Below are 25,923 nucleotides of genomic sequence, written 5' to 3'. Positions count from 1 at the left end.
CGAAGTAATATAACACAAATATCTAGTTCAAGAGCTTATGCCTCATGGTGGGGCACATTTCTCAAATTATTTTAGATTTCTTGACTTCAGGTGGCATCACTAAGATTTATGAATAACTTTAATGACACACAAATTTATTTTTTTCCCAATTCTCATAATCTTAAGTTTTTTTAAACAAAAGGAAGCTTTAAAAGGTCAAAATCAAAACAAACCACTTATTTTTTTTCCCTGGATACTTGTTTATGGTGATTTGTTGAAATTTTCAGCTTTTATTTCAAACGGGAAACATTTTGAAGACAGGAAAAACACTACCTGAGAAAGCAGTTCAATCTATAGTAGAAGTGAGTGAATTATTTGCTGCAGACAATTTGTTATGAGACCATAAAAGGCAGAGGTTTCTTCCTCCCAGAGAAGGCAACTGCTGTTTTCTTTATTCAGTTTCAGGATATCATTCATCAAACGCTTATTTCAGCTGCTACCAGGCACCTCTCTACACTCTCATAACAATAGTTCTAATGTTCGCATTCTGTGACTAGTCACCTACATCAATAATTTATACTCATTCAGGCACAGAACAGCAATACCAAAAACCAGCAAGAAAGGTACCACTAAGGCCTTGTAGTTTTCACTGGCTGCTCCAATATACTGAATGCTGAGGCAGTGAGCTGCAGAGTTTTGGCTCCAGAGCTTGTGGAAGAGCTTTACAGACTGGATAAACTGAGGTATAGCATGCTCTCAGTAATAATAAAAAAAAAAAAATTAAAAAAAAATGAAAGGAGCAGGGAGAGAAAGAAAAGACAAGACATTTACACCTCCTTATAGCCACAAGGACTCAGTGGCCAAGTTATATTACATTTCTCCTAGGAGGTGTTTGTACAGCAAATAACAACTCTGACGGTAGTCCGGGGAGCCATACCTTCACAAGCTTTAATCAATCTAACATGTAACTGTAGCAATAACGATGTAGAAGCAGCAGTTCAATTTAAGCTTAAGACACGACCGACCTCCCTAAGTGAGAGTAGCTTCATGATGATTAGCATATTATTAACTTCTGCTTATTAACATCACCTCTTGTATCAATTCATTTGAACACGTGGGATAGACAATCCTTTCAAAAACACTACTTTATTGTAGATAAATACAAAAACTACTACTTTGATTAAACAATTTACAAAGGGCTTTGAAGGATACCTGTCTCAGATCCCACCAAACAAAGCAACTACAGTACTTCCTGACATTTAGAATTCATTAATTGTAGTAATACTTGGGATGCCACATTACAGACAGACAAAGAAAATGTCTTTGAACACGAAACTCATTTTGAATAGTAAATGACATAAAAACTACATACCATGCAGTAACTGCATTTAGGAATAAGTAGAAGTTTTGCAGCCTACAGCACTGTCACTCCAGTGATATGGAACCTTTGTTTCAGGAACAGCTCTAAATCTACTGTTTGCTTAATGAATTCAAATCAGCAACTGCATGCAGCCACAGAGGCAACAGTACCAATGGCAAGTGACACTTCAGAAATGGAAGTCTATAAATTTTAACGACAATGGACTAAAAATGCCAAAATACCCTTAGCTCTCACTGGCTTTTGAAACCGCTGCGTTAATCCCACAAGGCACTCCTTTTCAGTGGGTCTCTGACCTGATCACACTATCAAAGAAAAGATGGAAGAAAAAAGAAATAAAAAAAAGTCCAAACCCACTACTATACCTCTCCGCTCTACAATGCCTTGCTTTCATCATTAAAATTCCTTTGGGTTGCTGAACTATGCAAATGTCTCCAAGAGCTGAGTACTGACGGGATATGAGGTATTCTAGGTTTTTCTTTGCCACTGAGGGCTGCTTTGTTTTAGGCAGTTCATGAGAGGTGAGAACACCTGAAAAACGCTACTATTCCAACTCTCCCCAAGCAGTTTTAACATTCTATTTAGTAAGGGCTATCCCAACACTTACATAAATCCTCAAAAAGAAATGAAAAGTAGCAAGCATGCTGATGAGAAAGGAGATATTTTGAGAGCAGTGAAACATTTCTTGCTGGATGGTCTATACTTAGGAAGGAATTCAATCACTGCCACAGAAAATCCTGTTAATCAAAACCATGTGAATAAGCATTCCGTGATTTGCTGAAGGCCAGCTCAAGGTCCTTATGAATGTAAGGCTTTACTTCTGCAGATACTACGTGCATTTATACGCTGCAAAAAACTTGTGTCTGGCCCCTGTCTCGGAAAGAATATCACCTACTTTCTTGAAAGCTGAATTTCACCCAACTTTGTTGTTGTTGTTGTTTTCAGATCAGGAATAAGTTTTCTGTGCTGCAGATTCACCATGCTAACCCAATGCAAACCTGACATACTTCAAACAAAAGCGTATCTTCCTGTGTTACTAAATCTGTATCTTCTAGTCTTCAAGTTGTTCTGTGCCCTTATTAGAATTACTTATTTCATTCACACTTCTTTCTTTCTTTGCTTCTTTTTTACAAGTCTTCAAACACTTCTCAAGTCTTTTTAGGAATACATCTACATCTTGCTTTTTAATTCCAATTGCTGAGGCAGCATTGAGGTAAGCACAGGGATAGTCATTTGCATGTGACATAAAGCCTTTAAAAGTGTAGTTATTCACTGTTTGTACAGACCCGCAGGGAACAACCCTGAAACAAACAAATAAAATTGTGATTCAGTTAAAGATGCTTCGGACATTTTACGTGATATCCCATGATGAACACATTTATAGAAGTACTATACAGTGTAATATCTAAAAAATTAACGTAAGCAGATTAGAACAGGCATTCTCCAAGTTAGTACCCAAGCACCACACTAAGAGTGACAATAGTAGCAGATCTTGGATTAGCTCAAGTCAGCACGCATATACATGCATATGTCACTTCCCCTCCTCAGTTAAATTATTAAGGTCTTTACTATTAGTATTTATGAAACCCCAGTGTGGGGGAAAAGACATCTACAGCAAACTTTCCTATTCCATAACATGCCCTATCTACCTGACTTGCACTTCCAGTTTGCTGCTCCTTAGGCAACCTGGTGACCCCGAGCTCCCTGGGACCACCATATTGGCAGCAGCCTGAGGGCAGACATCTGCTTGGCATAGGGCACCGCACTCCAAAATGCCTGGGTTCAAGGGATTCAGAGGGTTCAGGATCCCAGCTTCCTCCCACCCTTTTTGCCCAATCCTATGACGTTAATCTCATATTCACACCCTCCTTGCAGCGCATACCTTTTGCCATTGCTTTACCTCTTCCTCACAGTAAGAACCTCTACCGATTACACCCTATTTCTCAGCACTTTTAGTACATATACATTCCCTGATAAATCAAGACCCTAATCCACATCCTTGTTAAAGGAACTATAGCTTGTAGCTGCAGTTAAAGCCTATACAAGCAGTTAACACCAATCCATTTCTAAGAATTTACTACCTCTATAGAGACATTCCCTGCAGTTCATAAAAGAAACTGCACTCCAACAAAATACCACTAGGATTAGCAGATCCTTCACTGTCCAAACGCTCTGACCACAGGTTATGCAAAAAGCCTGTACGCTGCTGAGGCAGGGAGTCGCTATTCCTACCACTGACATTCAGCACATGCGTAACACTTAAAATCTGTTGAAATGCCAAGTCAAACAGTTTATGTACTGTAAAAGAATTACTTGTTTACATAAAAAAAGGAAAAAATCTGAAACCTTTGTATCAGGCAAAGAACTGGAGAGTTTTAATTTCAAAAATTGAACCTCTTGAATCATTTCTGCCAAAGATGGCTGAAATTGCAGGACAAGCCAAGGTTAGGACAGGCAAATTAAAAAGAGCATCTAACTACAGTACATATAGATTTACTGTCATTCATTTGTGCAGGAAGTGGAGTAATCCAAGCTAATGAAGCATACCTTCTGATGTGGAAACATTCAGCTCTGCTACCAAAAAATGACATTAAGTCTACGGCAGAAGTTAGCATGGCAGCAGTAATATTCAGATTAAGGAACACTGCCAAAACAAATTTTACATCATTCTCTTCTTCTAAAAGGTTGAAACCAAAATAATTAACAATTATTTGGCTTGCATTTCCACATACCACTGTTTCTAAGAATAAATTCAGCTCAGACTGTCTCAGGTTGTCGATTTTAAAAATTATTTTAAACATGGTTAGTTCTGGGAAGTAGGATTTTCTTCCGTAAGACAAAAAGCTACACGCAGTATTAAAAGCTTTTTCCCCTGACATCCAGCACAACTGTATTTGTGCTGCAACAAACAAAACAAAGATCTCTCCTAAACAGCTTACAACTTAAGATCAGACAACAGCTGGAAACTAAGTGAAACCCAGGGGAATAATGACACCAAATTAAATGGGCATAGATGATCTATTTAGCCTACCAAAGCTAACAAAGGGGACCTCATCGCTAACTCAGGCAGGCAGACATTATTAGTAGGTAACAGTGATGAAGAAGAGTATGTTACTCCCTGACATGTTATTGTCAGACTGTGATCTGCAATCGTGAGACAACTGGTAAATGTTAAAGGATTTCGTAAAATATATGTTAATATAACCCCCCAAATTTTTCACATTCAAAGCATGCTCACCTTGCTCCAGATACTTGTCTTGTAAAGAGCATAGATCCAAGCTGGGTAACAGCAGCATCGTTATTTTCATCTAGATTCTTCAGTGACATGGCTAAAGTAACAAAAGGTCAGGTTAAAACTACTACAAAGCTTCTTTTTCTCCAAAGTAGAATCACAGAGGACAGGCTGTTTTCCAACAGTAAAAATCTAGTAGAGCACTTGTCTTCAGATACAAAGAAAAAAAGAAATACAAATCCTACATTTCATAATTTTTAGTTTTCTAACAAGCTGTCATAGATTACTTCTTTGGTTAGACTGCATGTAAAGCAGATTCTGCACTGGTAGGCAATATTATTTTTGTTTACAACTAATATCTCGAGTAGGAATTCCATAATCTCTTTTACAACACTGTAAGATGATGGGTAGAATAATTATACCCTAACTTACTGTTAAATCTACTTTTTTAGAAAGTATTACTACATGCTAATGTCTTCTGTCTGCCTTGATTACAATAAACGAGTATACTGGATAGGAGCAATTCTTTAAAAAAAATTAAGGGCCCAAGTCACTACTCTACTTTTATAGTAGGTTACCTTATTGGGTTCAGTGGTTTCATATCAGCCTATGAACAATTTAATGGAGTGTAGTGAACAATGTTTAACATGTAGGAACCGTATGTGAAAGTGTAATATGAATGCACAGTATATTAGAATATTTTTAAAACATAAACCCAACAATTACCTAAGGAAATGGGATTATGTGGTGTGTCTAACAGTCTCTCATTGTGGTTATCCGCCAGCTTCTTCAGCTCACTTGAAAGATAGGAAAACATCTCCTGGAGAAGAAGATGCCATATTTTTGTTATTAGCTATCAAACAGAGAAAATAGTAGCTATTTCACAAAACAGTTAAGTGTCCATTATAGCCTACAGGTGCCTAGCTGATCCTCTTTTCATGATGTCCTGGTTTCAGCTGTGATAGAGTTAATTTTCTTATTAGTAGCTGGTACAGTGCTGTATTTGATTTAGTATGAGAATAATGTTGATAACACACCGACATTTCAGTTGTGGCTGAGTAATGCTTACTCTAAGTCAAGGAATATTCAAGTTTCCCATGCTTTGCCAGTGAGGAGGTGCACAAGAAGCTGGGACAGAGCAGAGCCAGGACAGCCAACGCGCACTGACCAAAGGGATATTCCGTACAATGTCATGCTCAGCATGTAAAGCCAGGGGAAGAAGGAAGGGGGGGACATTTGCAGTGATGGCATTTGTCTTCCCAAGTAACTGTTACACATGCTGGAGCCCTGCTCTCCTGGAGATGACTGAAACCCTGCCTGCCGATGGGAAGCGGTGAATGAATTCCTCATTTTGCTTTGCTTGCACACATGGCTTTTGCTTTACCTATTAATCTTTATCTCAACCCATGAGTTTTCTTACTTTTCCAATTCTCTCACCCAGGGAGAGTGAGCGCGTAGCTGTGTGGTGCTTAGTTGCCAGCTGGGGTTACACCACCAGACAAGAGTACCAAGTAAGCAGACCAGACAATCCTCTGAAATCATTCTATAAAGGAATAGCTCCATTTCCTGAAGACTGTTCTTCCCCCTTAAGCTGGTACAAAACTCTGTCTGGTCTAATATATTCACTTGGGATATCAGTCATTCTCTCTGCGGCCCTGAAACTGAGGGAGATAAAATCTTGAAAAGATTCCTACCGCACAGCAGGTCTTACCCCACTCCACTCCTGCAAGAGCTTCCCTGCACCCTAGCTCCCTGAGCTCCAGAGAACACAACATTACTACCACAGATGTCAGTGTTATGGCAAATTGCCGCTTTGTTTTCTCTCTATTAATCCATTCAAGACTAAAAGTAGTGCATCTTGTCACCATGCATCTCACAATCACTGCTAGTGCACAGACTTCTTTTTCTGTATGAGAATGGCAATACACAGTCTCTTAAGGAGAAGACTATGAGTACACATTCAAATGCGCCGTTTCACAAAATACATACTGTCCTGAATACTCAGCTCTGTTGTGCAGCCAGTCCCCTTCCTGGGACCAACCTTTCCTCTTCAAGCCTACTAAAAAAATGGAGACATCTGTATTTCTGCTTCACTTAATTAGATAGCACCTTTATTGTGAAAGTGTCATAAAACTGAGATTCATAAATGTTTTGGCTCAGACACAAGTCACACTGCACATAAAAGGCTGCTTCTCTTACTTCATCCATATTTTATTTCCTCTCTCTTTCCCAGTAGTAATCTATGATAATTGCTCATGCTTTTCCCCACTTTAACACCTTCCTCTTCACATACCAGCTCAAAACGCTTATGGACAAAGCGAGAGACCATTCTTCTTATTGTATCCTTTGGCTTCTTTTCCATCCTTTTTAATGCTTGGTCTCTCATACAAACTAGCAAAAAAATACAGATACAAGGTAGTCCTCTTAAAAAATACTAAACACCAGATTTTTCCTCTTTCTGGCCATGAAGAATCTGCTTCAATGTCACTGCATGTTTAAGGATCCTCAATTTCTGGACCTGACAAGTGATTTTTTCATTCTTTAAATAGAGCTGCTTCTTCTGTGTATAGACCAGTATCCTGTTCTGACCTGTGGACTCTTTAACAGATACAAATTATAGTTCATCAACAAAATTGTATTTTTGAGCAGAACTTTCCAAAGGTCTTATGAAACCAAATGAGCTTTGTGGTAGCTAAGTTAGAAGAGTATTACAGCTGCTTTTATTGAGCCACTGCAGTGAACCCAGTCTCACTTCACAAGCAATCAAACAAATACAGCTCCTGACTTTTTCTTTACTCACATTTATAGAATGAAATCAGCCACAGAGGAAAAAAGTACCACCTTACCATCTACAATTTTGGGGGGCATCAATGGTTAATTATCAGAACTTGAAACTTGTGAAAATTCATTCTTATTTTTCAGAAGCACTTGTAAATCAAGTGGTTTTACGGTTTCAATTCATCAGAGTTTATTTACAGTTCTGTCACAGAAATTGAAAAACATCTATGTTTCAAATGTTCAGACACTTTTGCCCTCCTTCTGGTCCCTCACTGAATCTAAACACATTATTCATTTGTTATTTGCTTTCCACAATGAGCATCACCAATGTGCTAGCTATTCTATTAGTGGTTTTTTTTAATAGAAATCATAAATTAATTTGTGCTCCCTCTGCTGGCTACTTACTTCTACAACTGAAGCAACATATTACAGAAATGTACATAATTACAGAAATGTACATAAATTATGTCTACTATGGAATTGGTGAAATTAGTACTGAGAAAACCTGTACTGCAACAGGAACAAATTCACAACTGATTACTTTTTGTGTGTTGTACCTAGGGAATTCTCTGTTGCATCTCTTACAGTACTTATTATTTAAAGGATGGCAAGTTGGTATAGCCAGTTATCCACTCTATGTATGTATTAAATTAGGCACTGTTCTTCTTCCAAATGAAAATAACTAGAGAGAAACAAGTAAGGAAAAAGCCAGTAACTCTAGAGAAAAAAGCAGATGGGCGTTCTAAATATGGCGAAGAGAAGGTTCCAGGGAGACCTTACAGCACTTAAAGGGGGCACAAGAAAGCTGGAGAGAGACTTTTTACAAGGCCATGTAGTGACAGGACAAGCAGCAGTGGCTTTAAATAGAAAAAGGGTAGATTTAGATTAGATATTAGGAAGAAATTCTTAACTTGGCACTTGTTTAATTACACAACACCATTTAAGATAATGATTACATTGTTAACTATCTTGCCTCCAGCCACTCTGAATATCGTTCTACATATTTCACACAAGGAAAATCCTGCAATATTCCCACACATTTGACAAACTACAGTGTAGCAAACTGACTAGACAAAAAAAAAAAAAAGTAACAAATGTCTTGTAAGAATATTTGATTTTTTTATACTTTAAATATCCAGCATTAAATGGCTTTTCTCTTATTCTTCATTCATAAGCAGAACAGCAATACAAACTCACACTGAACTGTACAAATTATTTATTCCTATCAGAATAGTTGCATCAATGATAAACCATAAAGCATAAACCCAGTATTTTACTGAATTTTAAAAACGAAACAATTTCCTCCCACTCGGTGTGATTTTAAATATTTTAGATACATACTCCATAAGGACATAAAAATAACTCCAGTTAAGCACTCTTAGAAAGTATACAGACAGATGGATACAGACATAAAAGGCTCCATCACGTTCCAAGTAACACAGAAACACATTTAAGTAAACCGGTATTATCTTGATCATTAGATTGTTAAGAAAAGTCTAATGAGGAAATTTGTAACTGCTGAAAACAAAATGAAACCATCACCTCTTCAAAAATACTGTTACAATAATGAGTTAAATGGATTAAATGGACCGTATTTTAAAATAGTTAACGGGTATTAAACCTGATCTGCAGGGACCTGAATGTAGGGTCCTTGCTCTCCATCAGTTCTGAGGTGACAATTGAAGCCTGTTTCCTCTTTATGCTATTACACAATGTAACCACTATATTTGCTACATGTGGCTTGGTTCAGACACTCACATACATAAATGAAAACAGGAAGTTTTAAGTCCTGGGAATGCAGAATATGAGACACAATATAACCTGTACTGAGGAAATCAAAGGAGTCGCTACAAAAACATAATACATGATATTATCATAATATTGTTACATACTATTAACAGTTCTTTAAAAGCAAAGATATTAACAAATTGGACCATGGATCAGCTGTCATCATCTGCATTACAAAAGGACCCAGAATCCCCTACTGAGATCAGAAAACTACTGGCTTAAACACCGCATAAACACATAAAAAGGAATATTGAAAGTTCAGAACAAGTGAGAAAACATTACTGTTGGTGGTCATCTTCCATCCTTTCTCTGGAAACAGAGAATAGGACTGTTGAAAACATTCCTTACTAAGTTTTCATATATGGCCACCATTATTCAAACACTTGGACAGTATCTGTGTGTTAGTCCCATGCTCTTCTGTCCTCAGATCCACTGCACCATTTTAACCCTTCACATTGTATCATATAATCTCATACTCTTGGACACTGCACACTCCACCACTGCCAGCTTGTCAGAAAACCTCACTCCATGCACATGCTCCTCTCTCATATAATCTCTTCCCTTCCTACATTAAACAGTTCATCTGGGTAAAAGAAAAACGGTAGACTATTTCTTTCCTTGGTTGTGTGAGATTAATCTCAGTAATATTCTGGTTTGAGCTCAAATAACCTGAAGTAACACCCACGTGAATAAGGACAACGTAAAAAGAGAAAGCAAAAAAAACCCCCCACACTTGAAGTTTTTTTATAGCTGACTTTTTGTGTGAGTAGGTGCAGCTGCACCGATATAGAAAGGAGTACTCAATGTCACGCTATAAATAGCTCCTGCTGGAAGCCTAATAGCTCTGCCTTTGCTTTCACAGAGCACAGGCAATAAACTATCACTATTACATTTTTACAATTCAAGAACAAACAGATTTAAGCAAAAAAAGGTTTCTACTTCTACAACAAATCCAATAAAAGAAACATATTTATGCCATATATAACTGTGTTTATAGTATATACTCACATTTGAAATAAAAAGACCTGAAGCTGTAAAAATATAATGCTTTATTCACTTTAGAATTCTACTTCCAAGAGAATGACAATTCAAAATATACAGCTATTCATTAAGACATTTTATTTATGAAAGAATTATTATTTATGACTTGGAGAATATTTTTACTGCCCATTATGTATCCGCTACCAGTGTAAATCTAATATAAAACTCAGCTTTGACATGAAAAATTCACTTGAGATTCTTTTGGACATGAGAGTGAAGAGGGAAAATTACAATTTGCTTTTAATGAAGATACAAACCACACGTGGTAATGCATACAACAGCCCAAAATAAAATGTTAGAAACTGTATTGCAACAGTGGCAAAAGTGGTAACTGCTTTTGGTGTTTCAGAAGCCATGTTTTCACTTTAGCTGCACAGATCACTTCTTAGTCATTGTAAGGCCACTAAGCTGGCCTGGTTTTCTACAGTCTAGCTATTCCTATGGGATCACAATTCCAGTACAGAGCTCCTGGATGTCTCTACAAGCAGCTAGAAACAAGTCACAGCACCCAGCACTATTGCCCTGCCAGGTAATCAGAGACAAGCTGTCAGAAGGAAACAACTGGAATGTGGTTTCTAAATAAAATAATGGGATAATGCAGGATTTAAAAATATTAACAGTACGTAATTCACAGCACTTCCTCACCTAAAACCCTCCACAAAAAGAATCCTCTGTGTTTATACATAGAGATAGCAAAACCAGACCTGTAATATGTTCAGAATGAAGGACAACTCAAGATATACAGGTTCCAACCTTAGACCTCTTGAATGTTTGTGCAATGGCATTGCACTCAACATAAAACATACAGTCTGTGAGAGGCAGAGAAGAAACCTAGCTCTGTATCTAGATAAATACCTTAAATGACAGTATTTTTCCTTTTTGTGGCCATGTGCAGTATTTACAACCTAACCAGAAACTGTGATCCTCCAGAGAATGTGGTACACACACATTAATTAAACACTATCATAGCACAAAGGCACAATAGGGCCAGATGAAGAAGAACAGACACCCCTGGGCTACGCCTCAGTCTCTCATCTCACGCTTTAGTTGTGGAAGCAGTGTGACCATGACAAGATAGCACAGTATTTCTCAGATTAAGCTTTTGTGGGCAAAATTCTACTTATTATACTGACAAAATTAGTCACGCTTTAGAACAATAAATATGAATACTATACAAGATAGTACAGGACCACAGCTTAGCTTTCTGCTTTGGAAAACAACATGGAAATCATGCTTACTCATGAGCACCATTGAGCCAAGAAGTAATTATAACACACTGCCTTCCCAGATTCAGAGCTGTGAGCTCAGAAGAAGTTCAGTGGCTTTCTAGACAGAAACTGCATTTACCACACAAAGCTGTTTCGCAACAAGACTTCGTTAACAGCTCACTTCAAGAAAGTGCTGCTTGCCAAAAAGCTTACCTTCCTCTCTTTCAGTAACTGTTTGTAGCCACTGGCACCTAGAGACAGAAGCGTAATGAGGACATCTAAGGAAGGAGACGCAGATGCTCTTCCTGAAAACAAAACGATATACAGATTAAATTGGCAAAAATAAATTTTATGTGAACGAAAGCTGATAATCAGGTTTTCTACAGTCGCTTTGTATGGATGAAATCAGTCCATGAACTAGTTACCTGGATACATTTTGCTGATCTCCTGAATGAAGGACTCATTGAAGCCAGCAATGATAGCACCACCTACTGGAACCATGAAGTTTTTGTCCAAGCTCTGAACAAAAGCATCTATTCTGCCTACTCGAGCACCCTTCATCAAAAAGGAACAAAACAAAACCAAAAACGTCCACAGCATACATTAGGAAAAAGGAAACACATGACACATCATAATTACACAACAGTACAACTAAAACAAATGTAATTCCTTAAACTCTCTCAGATGCTGTATTTGTGATAAAAATTTTAAAAACAGCATTACCTTTCCTTAGCATAGTTGACTATTATTACCAATGTCTGCTTACATAGTACCTTACAAATTCCTATTTTGCTATGATTTAAAATACTGATTTTAGTTCCTGCAAGTCTAAGCATAGCTTATTTCCAATAACAACCAAAAAGAAAACCCTTGGAACTTAATGGGAATTATACAGTTAAAACTGTAAAACCCAAAAACAGATTTTCACAGTAAAGGGCTACAGGTTAATGCTTCATTAGCAAAGAAGATTTTTCTTGATACATGTATAAATTTGCATTAAAACAAGTGGGCTGTGACAGTACTCTTCCTTACAAGGCTGCTTGCAAAATCAAGATCCAGGTAACTTCCTATAGCAGATTTCCCCACTTCCCAGAAAACAAAACATCCTCATACCTAGCCACTCAGATATTTGTAAAGGAAAAAATGTAGATTCTAGAGTACATATTCAATTTGAGTAATCCACTACTGTCAACTGCACAAGTAAGAAGTATGCAGCATTAAAAAAGTGTATTAAAGACCATACATATTGAAGTATATTTAAATACGTACATGTTAAGGTACTACAAACTAAACCCAAGACATAAAAACAAAGTTAATGCCTACGGCAAAAGAGTGAAAAAAGCAGACCCAACTAAACCACAGTTATTATTTCTATGTTTTAATAGCTTAGTGCATGAGAGATAGGATGAAGCACTCTCAGTTTGTCAGCTTTTTAATGGGAAAATGAATGCCAACAGGATAATTTGATTTAATTGACAGGAGACCACCAGAGGAAAAGCATGACAAATAAAATGGTCTCAAAAGCTCTTTCCTGTGATACCCTTGCAAGGTCTGTTCACACTGTGCTCAGCATGTACATATTCCTAAGTATTCATTAATAACTACTTTCTCACAGGCAATCAATCCATTTTCTATCACAGGAAATACTTTTTTTTAAATAAATGTAAAACAAATCAGAGCTCAAATGTATCCATTTGCATAACCCAAGAACAAACAAACAACAAACCACCAAACAACCCAACCATGCCAAGAAAAAACACAGAAATCAACACAGTAACAGTTCTATTTGTAGCTTTATAGTCTGAAAAGATTATCATTAGATACACTTCATGCAGTAAAACTCAGCAATTCCACAGCCTCCTTCATGTTAGAATTTCACTAAACTTGTGCAAGTTAAATACAATAAACGTGTACTAAGTACATTACAAATAAAGCATATGCCATTTTCTATTTCACATATCACTGCAAGTTTTGTCAAATTCCTTCAGTCTCTCAAGATTTAGAATTGCCAACACGACATTCCCATCCTAATTATTTATCAAGTTGGTCTCTGCTTAGTTAATAATGTAATGTCTTCTTAATTAGGAAAAAAACCCCAACCAGCATATTTTAAATTCATAATAGTTCAGGATCCCCTGCATCCTGTTAAAAAAAATCCCCCTATTCTTTTAATGTGAGCAACAGAGAGAAAAAGGAAATAGTGAAGAAACAGTGCACATACACTGCAATGAACAAAAATGCAAGAATTCTGTTTCATGGATGATCTTAGATATTAGGCAAGCTCCTCAAACTAAACAGCAAGAGAAATTAAACTTTTTTGAACCTAACACTGAACTTAACCCAGTTTCCTCAGCTGTTCTCTGTATCAACAATATTCTAAGTGAAAAGATTCATGAAGTTTTGCTGTAGAATCCTGTATCTTCAATTGAAAAATCTGTAACTCACATTCTGTTGAAGGCTTAATTCCTATTTAAGTAGGATTCATTATTTCACTTTTAGCCAACAAGTCTAGGAAATATTTTAAGAAAACTTATTAGGGACATTTTTCTGTTATGAAAAACACCTGAACTTAATGAAAACCTAAATAAATGTGAGTTCATTACATTAAAATCACATCATAGAAATAACTATTATTTTTAAGTTTTATTTCCCTCTGCTCTGCTCTCTCAGAAAATTGTTCAAATACCAGACATGCATAAGATTAGATGCAAAGCAGTGAAACATCAGATAAAATTTGTTAGTGTTGTCTACAGTCAAAGTTTTACTTATATTTGTTAAAAAAGTTACTATTGGAAATACACAGCTCCTACCTGCTGGATAAGATGCATGCATTTTGAGGACTGAACTCCATATGCATTGTTGACAACATGGGGAATGTCATAATTAGCACAGATCACAGCCAGTTCCTCTAGCCTATGAGCATAGAATTGTTATTTAGAGAAGCATTGATAACTGTAGTTCATGTTACAAATCAGACCATTAAAAGACTGAAATGTCTACAAGGAGGTCAGAGTGAGAAAAGAAACTTTTTTGATTAGTACCTCAAGGCAGTACTTGTCACCTTAAGCTATAAAGGTTAAGGAGAAAATTTTGTTACCTTTTTCATATACTACAAAATGCTGACCTGGGCTGAAATTTTTCATACTTCACTGAAAGTTTTACCTGGAAACCGGTAAACAGCTTCCAAATCATTCTGCTTCAGATATAAAATTTTATTACTTTAGCAATAATTAACAGAGCTTTAGCTATTCACACTTTTTTCCCCTTTCTTCTAATATTCAACCTGAAAATTTCAAACCTGAAAAGTTTCAAGATGTCTGAGAATGAAAAGCATTATGTAACAGGAATTTTTAATGTGCTTCTGTTTATTTCAAAGAACTAATTCAACCCTTTGGCTGATATCTCACTTGCATATTTCAGATAAACCGATGAACAAAAAAGACTCTCCAAAGGAACGGAGAGCCCTAAAATGTCTGAATGTGGAGATCAACAAGTTAGAACTTTGCTCAACTGTTTACTCTTCACTTGCCTTTAGAAATCCCTGAAATCAGTGAGCTCAGCCTGGATTGATTTCTCAGTCAAACTAGAATTGATGTGGGTACATAGACCATTTTGGGTAAGGGCTTTCAGCGTTTTAAATATACATGTACTTTCTGCCCTTTTTTGAAGCACTCCAATCATGCTTTATTTATTATTTTAATACATATTTTAATAACTCTTGATTTTCCCCAAACTTGTGAATATATTTTAGAAATAAAATATATTTGAAAAAATAAGGTAATACATAATAAAGTGACGATGAAAGTATTAGTATTTTAAAAAAAAAATATCAGGAAACACTAAACCTTCAATGCCTTTTTACCTATCTCCTTCTGTACAGCCTCTCACTGTAATTTACTGACATTCATATAAAATGTGACAATATAAAAACATTTTCCAAGAGGTAACATTCTTTGGCATGCTATTTCTGTTACATTGCCTAGTGTCATTTTGTAATGCAAAATTCAGCTGCAAACTTAAGATTAAGTTTTCTGAACCTCAGTCCTTAGGAAAACATCATCACCATATTATCCCTAAAGAAATCACAAGTATTTAATGATCAGGAAACACCAGTAGTATAATGTACATATGGATCTTCTACAGTCAAGATATTTGTCAGGAGTTGCACGTCCAGTAATTTTTCACATTTATCAACAACCTGAATCCTGAACTACGTAACGTTAACAGAATAATTCAGGAAACATAACACTATGCAGGGCAAAGTTTTTGCCTTCTGATCTATTGATCTTGATCACTCATTCCTCATCGTCCACAGAGACTCAACAGTTCCCCTCTTACAGGCTTCTTTTCAAGTGCAGGCAGCGAATTTCACCAAACTGGAAACGTAGAGCATGTACATGTATTTGTCTTTTTCACCTCCTGAGATTAAAGGAGCAATAAGCTAGCTTCTACAAGTACTGAAAACAAAAGTCTCTTTATTTTTCCTAAAAATACTGTCCTGAACAATCCAATCCATATTACAACAGAGGATGAGTGTGCTACAGTTTGAAAAGATTATGTGATTATGCAAGGAAAGCAAACAATTATGCATAGCACTTGTCTGCTTCCAGGGCTTAAAATGAACCATTAGAAGTGCTGCTAGTTATATCTGAAAAACACAGCATTAATGTAAGTTTGGCTACTACTCGAGCTCTTAAAAGCCACAAACAGGAATTAAAGGAATGCTTTTCCAATTTATTAATTCTTTCTCTCCTGTTTGTGAAAGTTCATTAAAAGAATTTCTTACAATGCAAATGAAAGTAACAAGATACTGAGTTCTGCTAAGTACATAAACTAACTGAAAAAGGCACTTCTTTTTCCTTTAGTTCTCTTTTTAGATACAGTAGTTTCAGGGACAAGTCACAGCAACAGCAGGTAAAAGACTGTCTGAGAATTAATGTCTCTCTGAGGAAGGGGATTTTTATACTAGTGAATTATTCCCATGAAGTTCAATAATACTTCAAAGGAAAGCGATAGGTACAGAGGCATAAACCTCTTACCCTGACCTTTTAACAATCCTAAGCCACTTAAAATTTTAAAACACCACCACAACTGAACAAAGCCTTACAAATGCAAGGTATTTAAAAACAGACATTTAAAATTACAGCCTCCAGAAATGCTGTACAGGATTTTCCTTCCTATAGGAAGATGAATGTTATGGCCTTCAATAGTTGACAGTATCCTTTAAATAGCAAATGCGTTCAAATCCTCCTGTATCTGTGGTATATCATAACACAGTGCCGCTGCCTAATAATTCATCTCTTAGTTGCAGAGGACAAAACAATCGCATGTCAAAAAAAAAGGAAACAGATAAGGAAAAGATTCATTTACCCAAGCTATAAAATAGACCATTCAATTTTGATAGCTGTGATTTAAGTTAGCCAATAAATCTGCAAGTCAACTTCAAGCAATGTTCATAGTACTCTGACAGAATTATATGGTTTTAACTTCCCTCTAGCAACTAGGTTAACTTATCATAAATACAGGGATTTTTTTAAAGGTAGGAAAACAGAGTGAAACGTATCTTTATTTGCCATGTTTCACAGTCAGTAATGTTTCTTTCCTACACTTACAAATATTCAACTAAATTTTCCACATAACAAAGCAATTAACAAAAAAAGCACACGCTGCAGAGGAACTTTAAACATAAGTCTCTTAAATTTTGTGATAAAAACAGTTGAAGTGGAACAACTGAGACACTAAATTTGAAACCATGTAAAAAAAGACATCTTACTAATATCTCATACTTTAGCGTACTACATATAAGCCCATAAAAATATACCTGTTCAACTGTAAAACCTAAGGAATTTGCTCTATTTCTTATGAAAATAATTATCAAGAAGCAAGCAGGTTTTGTGAGTAACAAAGGTGCCCATTTTGGACAAACGACTCTGTATACCAAGTACTTTAGGCACCTCTACTCAAACATGTCATTTTCAGGTTAAGAAATGTTTCAAGTATTCCATAACCAAGCTACATGTTGAAATAATGTCACAGATACCCTATTTCCCATCCGTAACTGTAATGCTCACCTCAGCTTCTGCTAGTGCTTGAGTGAAATCTTCACAGCAAATACGGGCTTTACACATACGGATACGTAATATTAGGAAAGAATGCAATGTATTTTAAGCTTCTTTTAATGGTGATTTAACAGCTGGAAATTATAAGTAGTAGCATCATGTGATCAGGCAGCAACATGTTCAAACCAAGATAAGTTACAGCAGGGCAAATCGTATGTTATACTTGTACAGCGCATCTGCCCTACATGCTTCCAAGAGTTTCCTTATATCAGTATATTTTAATTAGCCCTATAAACACCAGTATAATACAGGAAAGAGTAAGTCAAGCAAAGATTTTAAATTTAGTTGTAGCTTTTTTTTTTAAAACTGTATTAACAGCCTAAGAAAAAATGGCTAGAGGAGAAGAGTAGAAAAGGCAACAGCAATATTAAAATGCAGCATTAGCTATGGAGCTACATTTCCTGCACTATGTTTCTATGAAAGTCTAGTTTTACGATTTCCATGAAATGAAAAGAAAACCACTGCCAAAATGATATTCATTTCACCACAACAGATCATCATGAACCTCACTTACATGACAGAAGAAACGCCTTCTGCATTGTTCTCACTTTTTAAATATACCTTTCTGAAAGTGGAACATTGTTTCGATCTGCCATTTTCCTTAAGCAAGGGGATTAAAGTATCTTTACTAATTACTGGCAGTAGTCAAGCAATTTTAAGGAAACAGACATTCAAAACACGGAGGTTTTGTTTGGGTTTTTGTTTGTTGGTGCTTTTTACAGTAGCAAATAACAAATTTCTTAAAGGTTACTTACCTATCAGGTACCCTTGGAGCAAAGCAAGATGTTGTTGAATGCACACAAAGAATATTTTCAGCACCAAGAGCCTTGATTTTAGCCTCCACTGCTTCTATGTCTGTCCGTAGCTCATCACCTTCTAACACATTTTCTATCACCACAGGCTCAAAACCTGAACAAAAAATGCAAGACCTGAACGTGTATCATCAAATCTCTGACTAATTGCAGGTTTTTAGTTCCAGTATAAATCTGAAAAAAAATAACCTTGCTTCTGTTGTTTTAACAGATTATTTCAGACTTGGATTAAGAACTGCTTTACTGTACAATGTCCATACAGCTAAAAACTACAATAAATTCTTGTTAAATACCGGACTCCAGACAAAAGCTTACCTTACAGTCTTTGCATGCAACAGCAACAGGTGGTCTGGTGAAACATTAGCATACTAAAACAGCCTCTCTAAAAAAGAATGCCAAGAGAGGTAGCAATGCAATAATGATTATTATGAATGGGCTTTCATCATAAAACCTGTGCCTTAATCTATAAACTTCCAAGTGACTTCTTAAAATATAAAAATGTCCGTGTTTGACCTCGTTTTGGAAGTGAACTTTGTCATATCAAAATCAAGCTATTTCCCAAGTCTTTTATTTTTTAAGTTTAAGTTTGTATTTAAGTTGTCCTACAGTGAACCTCATAAGGTTGTTTCTCAAGGACACGTATGACAAACGTTTGAAAAATTATCCCCTTTTTCTAAATGGTGGAATGTTTCCAGTTATGGAATAGGCTGCTCCGGAGAGATGTTGCAAAACCAGATAAGATCCATCAAAGGGCTACCAAGATGGACGTGGTATCGCGCACACAGCTTAGAAAGACAGGCTGTAAGAGCCACACTTCTCAAGCCTGAACAGGCTAAGGATAATAGCTAATAGCAGCTCCTAGCTATCTGAGAGGGAGTTACAAAGACAAGAGAGCCAAATGCTCCTTGGCAGGATACAGTAAGAGGCAACGATAACAAATTTTGGTTTGAGAGGTTCAGAATAAACTGCAAAAACCCCCTTTTTTTCATTCAGAGGATAGCACAGCACTGGAACTGCTATCCAGAGAGGTTGTGGAATCTCCACCCTCAAAGACTGTCAAGATTCAGCTAGACAAAAGCATGGTTGACCTAATGTAGCACTTGAAGAGTTTTCTTTGTCGGGGAGGGAAGCCTGTCATGCTAGTTGCTCAAATTTCTACTTATAAATAAATAACTAAATCAGAAAGGTTCTGTTTACAGAATAAAACACTGGAAACCATATACTCCCTTCCCCAAACAAGTGTGGCACGGCAGCAACATCATGCTAGCTGAAGCAATTATTACTTTCTTGAAAAAACAGAGATGTTCAGTTTACTGAATGAAAGTAAAGACAGGGGGTGGGGAAGTTATTTCCAAAGCAGTGTAACATGGCCACAGCTATGTGAATTATTCCTTTATGGCTCAACACCGCGCCTTAACACTGACATTTAAGGCTCAAACTCTACAGAAGAACTTAAGACTAGAACAATTTATTGACATTGTTAGCCCTAGTCTGGTTTTCGATTAGCGATCTAGAAGACAGAGATTGCATTTAGTAGACAGTTGTTAGATATCTGATGCTGCCTGCTCTTTTTTATTTGATAATTCTTTTAATTAATTTTGTGGTAGACATCTTAACTACTAAAAAATTAACAGATCAATTATATTTCCTCACAACCTTCTCCATTATAAACATTAATTTCCTTGGCTTGATGTCCTAAATTGAGCATACAATTCCCAAAACACTCCCACTTTTCTTATATACATCTTCTATTTGTTCCGATCTGATACCTTTTAAACACCCCTGCATCTTACCTAGACAGAATCACTGGATTCCTGTGTCCAACTGTTTAGTAACTTTTATCTAATGATTATTTTATGCAAAGAATAAATGTGTCCTAAGAACTAGGACCAGAATCTATGCCACCACCTGCAGGTATGTGCACTGAGCTGGAAAATTAAGTCTCCCTTACTTGCCCTTCCCTTGATCCTATGCATCTGTCTGTACCTTCAATGCAGGGACAGACTCCTACCCTTTGCTTACTTACAGAGTGGTAAACAAGGAAGTCCATTTGAGAGAAATGAAGGTTTGAACTAATAAAGGCATCAAACTAATTTCCTGAGTGAGGTGAGTGACACTGCAGGATTAAAAACAAGTAGGGCAGCTAACACTCCCCATGTTCTAAAAGAAAAGAATGTGCAAACTACACAGCTTGTCACCTTTTGATCACAATTCCTAGGACACATATGCTTTTTGCATAAATCTAAGAGAGATTTGAACCATGAGCCTTGGTTTTACATAATTCTCAGGACAGCAAATTAGGCATCTAACTCCAAAAGTGAACTGTAACTTCCTTAGTATTGTGTTCTCTATTGACTATATACACCTCTGTACCAAAACATACGCCTACATTTTACAAGGCATCAGGAAGACAACTCATACTTGTGGTTATGTGTTAGAAATCAGGAGTGTAGAAATAAAGCACTTACAGCTACTATGCATTAGGCCTTTTAAGGATCTTGCCACAAGCATATGAACTGACCAGGCTGCTAGATGAAGTTTTGTATCTGTTAGAAGAACACACTGTGTAATCAGTCAGCTCCTTCTTACCTGCAGTTATCATTGATTTAAAGCAAGATTTCTGGTCTATACGTGGCCAGATAATGTATTTTGCCTTTGGTCTCTTGTGCCGCAATGTTAAAAAACACAAAGTTAGACTCATGCCAGTTGCCATAGGAACCACAAAACAATTGGTCACTGTCCGGACACCTGCACATAAAAAGCAAGTCAGAAATTAACATGAAGAACCCAAGACATGCCCCCACAAACAAGAGATATTTTCACATTTACACCTACCAGCCAGCTTTATAATATCCAGAACTACTGAATTAGTAAGTTTGTTCAAAAGGCTAGACCCTGCAGCTTTAGGCTGGACTGCAGAAATATCACCTGACCTTCCAATTCCATGGATCAACCTAAAAAAAAAAAAAGGTTGAAAGCATACATCAAGTTTTTTTCACATCCCAAAGCAATAATTCTTGCTGACTGAAGAGAATTTAATTTGATAAACAATTGTGGAAAATGCTGTATCCAATGCAACGTCAGTATCTGCCATAACAAGTTCCATTATAACAAGATATATTCGCATGAAATTGATTTATTTTTTTTTTTAGAAGTAGATTAACAGTGTTCCCAGTATGCAAGTAAAAACTTTGAGAAGACCCATAGTAGCAACACCTTTAGCATCCGGCAAGTTTCCTTTTAAAGGCACCTCAGTACTTCTTGATGTCTGCTGAATCAGCATTACAAATGTCAACACGTTCAGGCACACAACTCCAAGAAAAACAAAAACCTGCTGCCTACAGTGTAGCATACCATAGGCACAGTGGTATTATACAGATACTTCCCTGAGAAATGCTTCATCTCCATAGGGCAAAGACATAATACATACTGTGACAAAACATCCTGAAAGACAATTAGGTTAATGTTATCACTTTGCCCATCTTTTTCTACGTCTTCATTTCATCTACCTGATTCTGCTATTCAATGTTATGTATCGTGCAATACCATCTCTGCATGGTGTTTATAAATTATGTTTATAAATGTTGGATATTACTTAGCACCTTTCAGGAGTGGACGGTACTGAAACCGTTTATAAAGTAAAGTTTACAGAGCTAATTTTACCTACGGCTCAAACGCAGCAGCTGCTCAAGTAAGCTAGGAACAATACACACCTATTTATGGCTTTAATTCTGGTTTTGTCTTGAGAATAAAGTAAAATGCAGTCTGATGAGTGTATGGAATTCAGAACTTCTTGGAACATAGTTTTAAAATTTTTTCCCCCCATTTCAAGCTATTGACTGAAATCAACAATAGCTTGATAATGAATTGAAGCTTGCACATAAACCTCGCTCCAGTAAAAATATTTTATTTTTATACATATTATATATAACGTATATAAATACTTTGGGTATATATATAATGTATAATAATATATTATTCTTAATAGCTTCCTCATACTACTACTACTACTACTTATTTTCTGCAAATATGTACTCCTTTCTAAGGAGCAATCCTCTCTAAGACTGGCCCTTCGAATTTATTAAGCTGAAAGACAGCTTGAGAACTATCTCCTGCTACCTCCATCACTCCCAAAGTTACCTGTAAAAGGTATTGCAGAAATAAGTGGAGTAGAGGATGCCTCTGTGCCTTTCCTTGCTATTGCTGACACTCATAGGTGAAGGCAAGATGCCAGGTGACGGAGCTGCATCAGACCGACAGCAGCTAAATGCCAGCCCAGGTTGTCTCTGGCCAAAAGCTGGGCATGGTTTCTCCAGTACTTTCTGAAAGCAATAATTCCTTGGATACTCATCCCAGTGTGACCACCTACCTCCCTTGCCACACATATCCTAGACTAGAGAGCAGTACAGAAAACAAAATGTATTAGTGCTTTTCTTCATTAATTCTTCATGGTACTGTAGGGTTTATGAAAGCCATTAAGCTTAAGTAATTCAGCTTCCATATGGTAAAGCTTACTAAATTTCTGGTCTCTAATATACTTTTGTGTTAATCTTTCTAGGAGAAACATTCCAGGAAATTTCACTTTGTTTCATTCCCATTAAACACCACAGCAAGGTACTCAGCACAGATGTCTGTGCAAAAAAAAAAAAAAAAGTATATTCATAAATCAATTAACACAGACCCTCTAGAATTACAGCATGCAACATCCCATCAAGAGTCAGAAGGTCTACAAGCTACTAAAGCTACTAAAAGCTCTTCTTGTCTTTATATATCTCCCTGCTTCATATAAAAACATACTATAGATGTACTGGGTTTTCATGTGCATATCAATTACTTACATTATAAAGATATTAATGAACATAACTAAATACAAATAGCTGTTCATTAGGAATGCTTGATACTTTACAACTAAGTATGCAGTAGGTTTTAATAATATACACGTGAAAATCTGTACGGTATTAAAAAAGGCAAGTAATGCACAGATTATTTTAAAACAGGAAGATCTCTGACTCCCCAGCATGCAGTCATCTCAATGTCTTAAGCTTCTACCAGTTCAGCATACAGGACATAACACTGACAGAACATTCTTGTTCCATTCCAGACCTTCCAATGCATTATTAAATTTCAATACAGAAAGTTGTATCAATTCAATATTATTATACTGTTTTTCTCAAATGCTATCAAGGTTTCAGATAGCAAGACACAATAAAATATGCCACTTAAAGGAACTAATAAAAAATATGAATAATTCAAATTGCCAGTGATTTATACCTGTAATGCCTTCGGGCAACGAGTCCTGACGCCACTCTTCCTTCCCTCTCACCCACACCACAGTTGCCCAGAAAGTTATTGCTATCCATTATAGCAAGTTCATGCAGAAACAGTTCAATGGTGCTTTCATCCCATCCATCTTCAGGACATTTTCCCTTAATAACAGAAAGGTAACCACAAAACTTGGAAATCAAAAATGAACAAAACTTTATGCAACTTGTTTGATTAATGTTTCTCCTTCTTTCCCACAGTGAACAGCAGTTTGTATTTTTGTTATGCTGTTTTGTATTGTTATGAACCTGTCATCAAAGAAAAAAGTTAAATAATGATTTTTCTGTATATCAAGTGCAATTACATTAGCATATCCCGATATTAAAATAGGCAAGCTATTTTTCACTTTCAAGTGTTCTTTAAAGTACACACAAAACCACTGCAGCATCTACACGTTAATTACTCCCTAGAAGACTATGGTTCAATATGTTCTCTAGACAAGAATCTACTACAGGAATCCAACAGAAAATTGGGCGAAAGGGAGATAACTGGGTATTACAAAAGCAAAAATACTAATTATGAGCAGAAGGGAAATATAGTTTCACTTATAACACATCTTCCTATCTGCGTATTTTCCTTTCTAGTTATTACCTAGCAGCTAAGGAAAGCATTTACAAACTTCAAAACCGCAAACAGTAACATGCTCGTTCTTGTGCTCTCTACCGAGTTGAGACCTGCACTCGTCTTTGCAAACTGCAGAAGAGATCCTCTGGGGAAAGGTACTCATAAATCCACCCAGCACTACCACCGCAGCGCAGAGGTTCTGCATGTGTCGCGATACAAGTAAAATAAATTCAGTAAAACTAATTCACGTCTTAAGCGTGGTATGAAAGTTAAGTTTGAAACAGCAGGTGCCGTGACTAAGGATGTTCAAGAACTGAAAGATTTGAGAACTCGATGATGATTTCTGTACACTGGAGACAAATACATTGTTTTGGCACAAGCGTCATTTTTTACCTCGTGTAACAATACGTTAATATTTTAGTGTTTAAAAAAACCATTCTTTAACTGTCTGCTGAGCTTTTCTCGGCGAATGCACAACCTAAGGCAGTAATTTTTTTCTCCCAAACAAGGCCTTTCACTTCGGGGCTCCCTAAGGTCTCTGCCACCGCGGCAAGGCCAGCTCAGCTCTCCCGAGCCGCCATGCCCGACGCCGGGGCAGCGCCACGGCGGGCTCGAGAGCGCCGCTACAGCGGGGCGGGAGCTGCAGGGGCACACCGGCGCGGGGCCCGCCGCGCCCGGCAGGCTGCGTGCTGACAGGGCCGGCCCGGGGACGCCCCGTGCCCCAGCCGGGAGGGAAGCAGGCGGGGCGGCTCCCCCCCCGCGCCCCGGGCCAGCCGCCGCCCGCGGGCGGCTCAGCGCCGCGCTCCCCGGCTCCGGGGCCCCGGCACGGCGGCCAGCAGCGGCGGGAGCGGCCCGGTTACCTGCTCCAGCAGGGCCCGCAGGCGCAGCTCGTGCGCGCGGCGGCCCTGCGCCCCCTGGCGCACATAGGCCGCCGTGACCAGCCGCTCGCTGCAGCCGAAGTTCTCCGCGTTCATGGCCGAGGGGCGGGCGGCGGCGCGGCTCCCGGCGGCACGGGCCCCGGCCCCTCCTGTTGCCGCCGCCGAGCCGCCGCTCCTCCTCAGCGCGACCGCCGAGCGGGCCAGCCGGCCAGCTCCCGCCGGAGACCGCCTGGGGCAGCGTTGCGCATGCGCCGCCGGGGCCCCGCCCCTCCCCTGGCGCCGGCGGAGACCGGTCCCGGCGGCGCCCCCAGCAGCAGGGCCGGGCGCCGGGCTCCCTCTGGGGGAGGCGGGCCTGTGCCTGCCGCCGCCGCTGAGCATCGCCGTTTTCCGCGCCCGGGCGCGGTCCTCCCGACAGGTAGCCGGCGGCCTCCCTCCGTGAGGGGGAGGCGCCCGCCAGAAGGCAGGCTTCTTGGCTTGTGACGAACCTGTGCATGGGTTGTTCCCCCCGCCCCCCCGCCAAGTTTAGCGTTAGGCTGTTGAGAACGGCCACGTACCTGCCCTTAAGGTTCCTGTCAGGGAAGCGCCTTTTCTGCTCTTCGCAACGTGTCCGTGAGCAGAGGTGGCGGCGTGGCTGCCCTCAGCACGGAACAGCGGCCCGCTGGGTGCAGCCGCAGCCCAGCCCGCCCGCCGGGGCTGGGGAGGCAGCGCCGAAGTGGCGTTACAGAGAGAAAAGCGTGCAACTAGGAGACGGCTAATCTGCTTTTTTTTTTTTTTTGTTTTAACATTTACATTATTTGGGGGGAAAAAACACAGCAGCAGGCAAT

General features: G+C 38.2%; 2 protein-coding genes across 3 annotated transcripts in view; one reads left to right on the top strand and one right to left on the bottom strand.

Annotated features, from left to right (window-relative positions):
• Nucleotides 1-215: 215 nt before the first annotated feature.
• On the bottom strand, nt 216-25,806 carry SEPSECS (Sep (O-phosphoserine) tRNA:Sec (selenocysteine) tRNA synthase). Of its 2 annotated transcripts, none has more exons than XM_027795113.2 (11): nt 25,654-25,806; nt 23,607-23,761; nt 21,171-21,289; nt 20,925-21,083; nt 18,279-18,432; nt 14,215-14,317; nt 11,830-11,959; nt 11,618-11,709; nt 5,316-5,409; nt 4,596-4,686; nt 216-2,658 (listed from the first exon to the last, which is right to left on the bottom strand). In XM_027795113.2, the coding sequence occupies exons 2-11, from the start codon at nt 23,693-23,695 to the stop codon at nt 2,409-2,411; spliced, it is 1,281 nt and encodes a 426-aa protein (XP_027650914.1). In that variant the 5' UTR covers nt 23,696-23,761; nt 25,654-25,806; the 3' UTR covers nt 216-2,408. The 2 variants fall into 2 exon arrangements, with proteins under 2 accessions (XP_027650914.1, XP_055654097.1); XM_055798122.1 differs by lacking the exon at nt 25,654-25,806 and adding an exon at nt 25,082-25,231.
• Nucleotides 25,346-25,923, top strand: part of PI4K2B (phosphatidylinositol 4-kinase type 2 beta) — a 25,127-nt gene continuing 24,549 nt past the window's right edge. Inside the window, exon 1 of the mRNA XM_055798126.1 lies at nt 25,346-25,514. Coding sequence (XP_055654101.1) covers nt 25,346-25,514 — 169 coding nt within the window. The remainder of the gene's footprint in view (nt 25,515-25,923) is intronic.

This window comes from Falco peregrinus, chromosome 2 (assembly GCF_023634155.1).
Source record: "Falco peregrinus isolate bFalPer1 chromosome 2, bFalPer1.pri, whole genome shotgun sequence".
NCBI classification, from domain to species: Eukaryota; Metazoa; Chordata; class Aves; order Falconiformes; family Falconidae; genus Falco; species Falco peregrinus.
Note: the sequence above shows the minus strand (reverse complement) of the source record. Positions and strands in the feature narration are given on the sequence as shown.

Excerpts from the sequence above, each read along its gene's own strand:
- SEPSECS (XM_055798122.1), bottom strand. The coding sequence starts at position 25,195 with ATGAACGCGGAGAACTTCGGCTGCAGCGAGCGGCTGGTCACGGCGGCC. Across the intron at positions 18,433-20,924 it reads TAAATCAATGATAACTGCAG|GTTTTGAGCCTGTGGTGATA; the intron begins GTAAGAAGGAGC and ends TTTTTTGTTCAG. Across the intron at positions 14,318-18,278 it reads GCTCCAAGGGTACCTGATAG|GCTAGAGGAACTGGCTGTGA; the intron begins GTAAGTAACCTT and ends CTATGCTCATAG.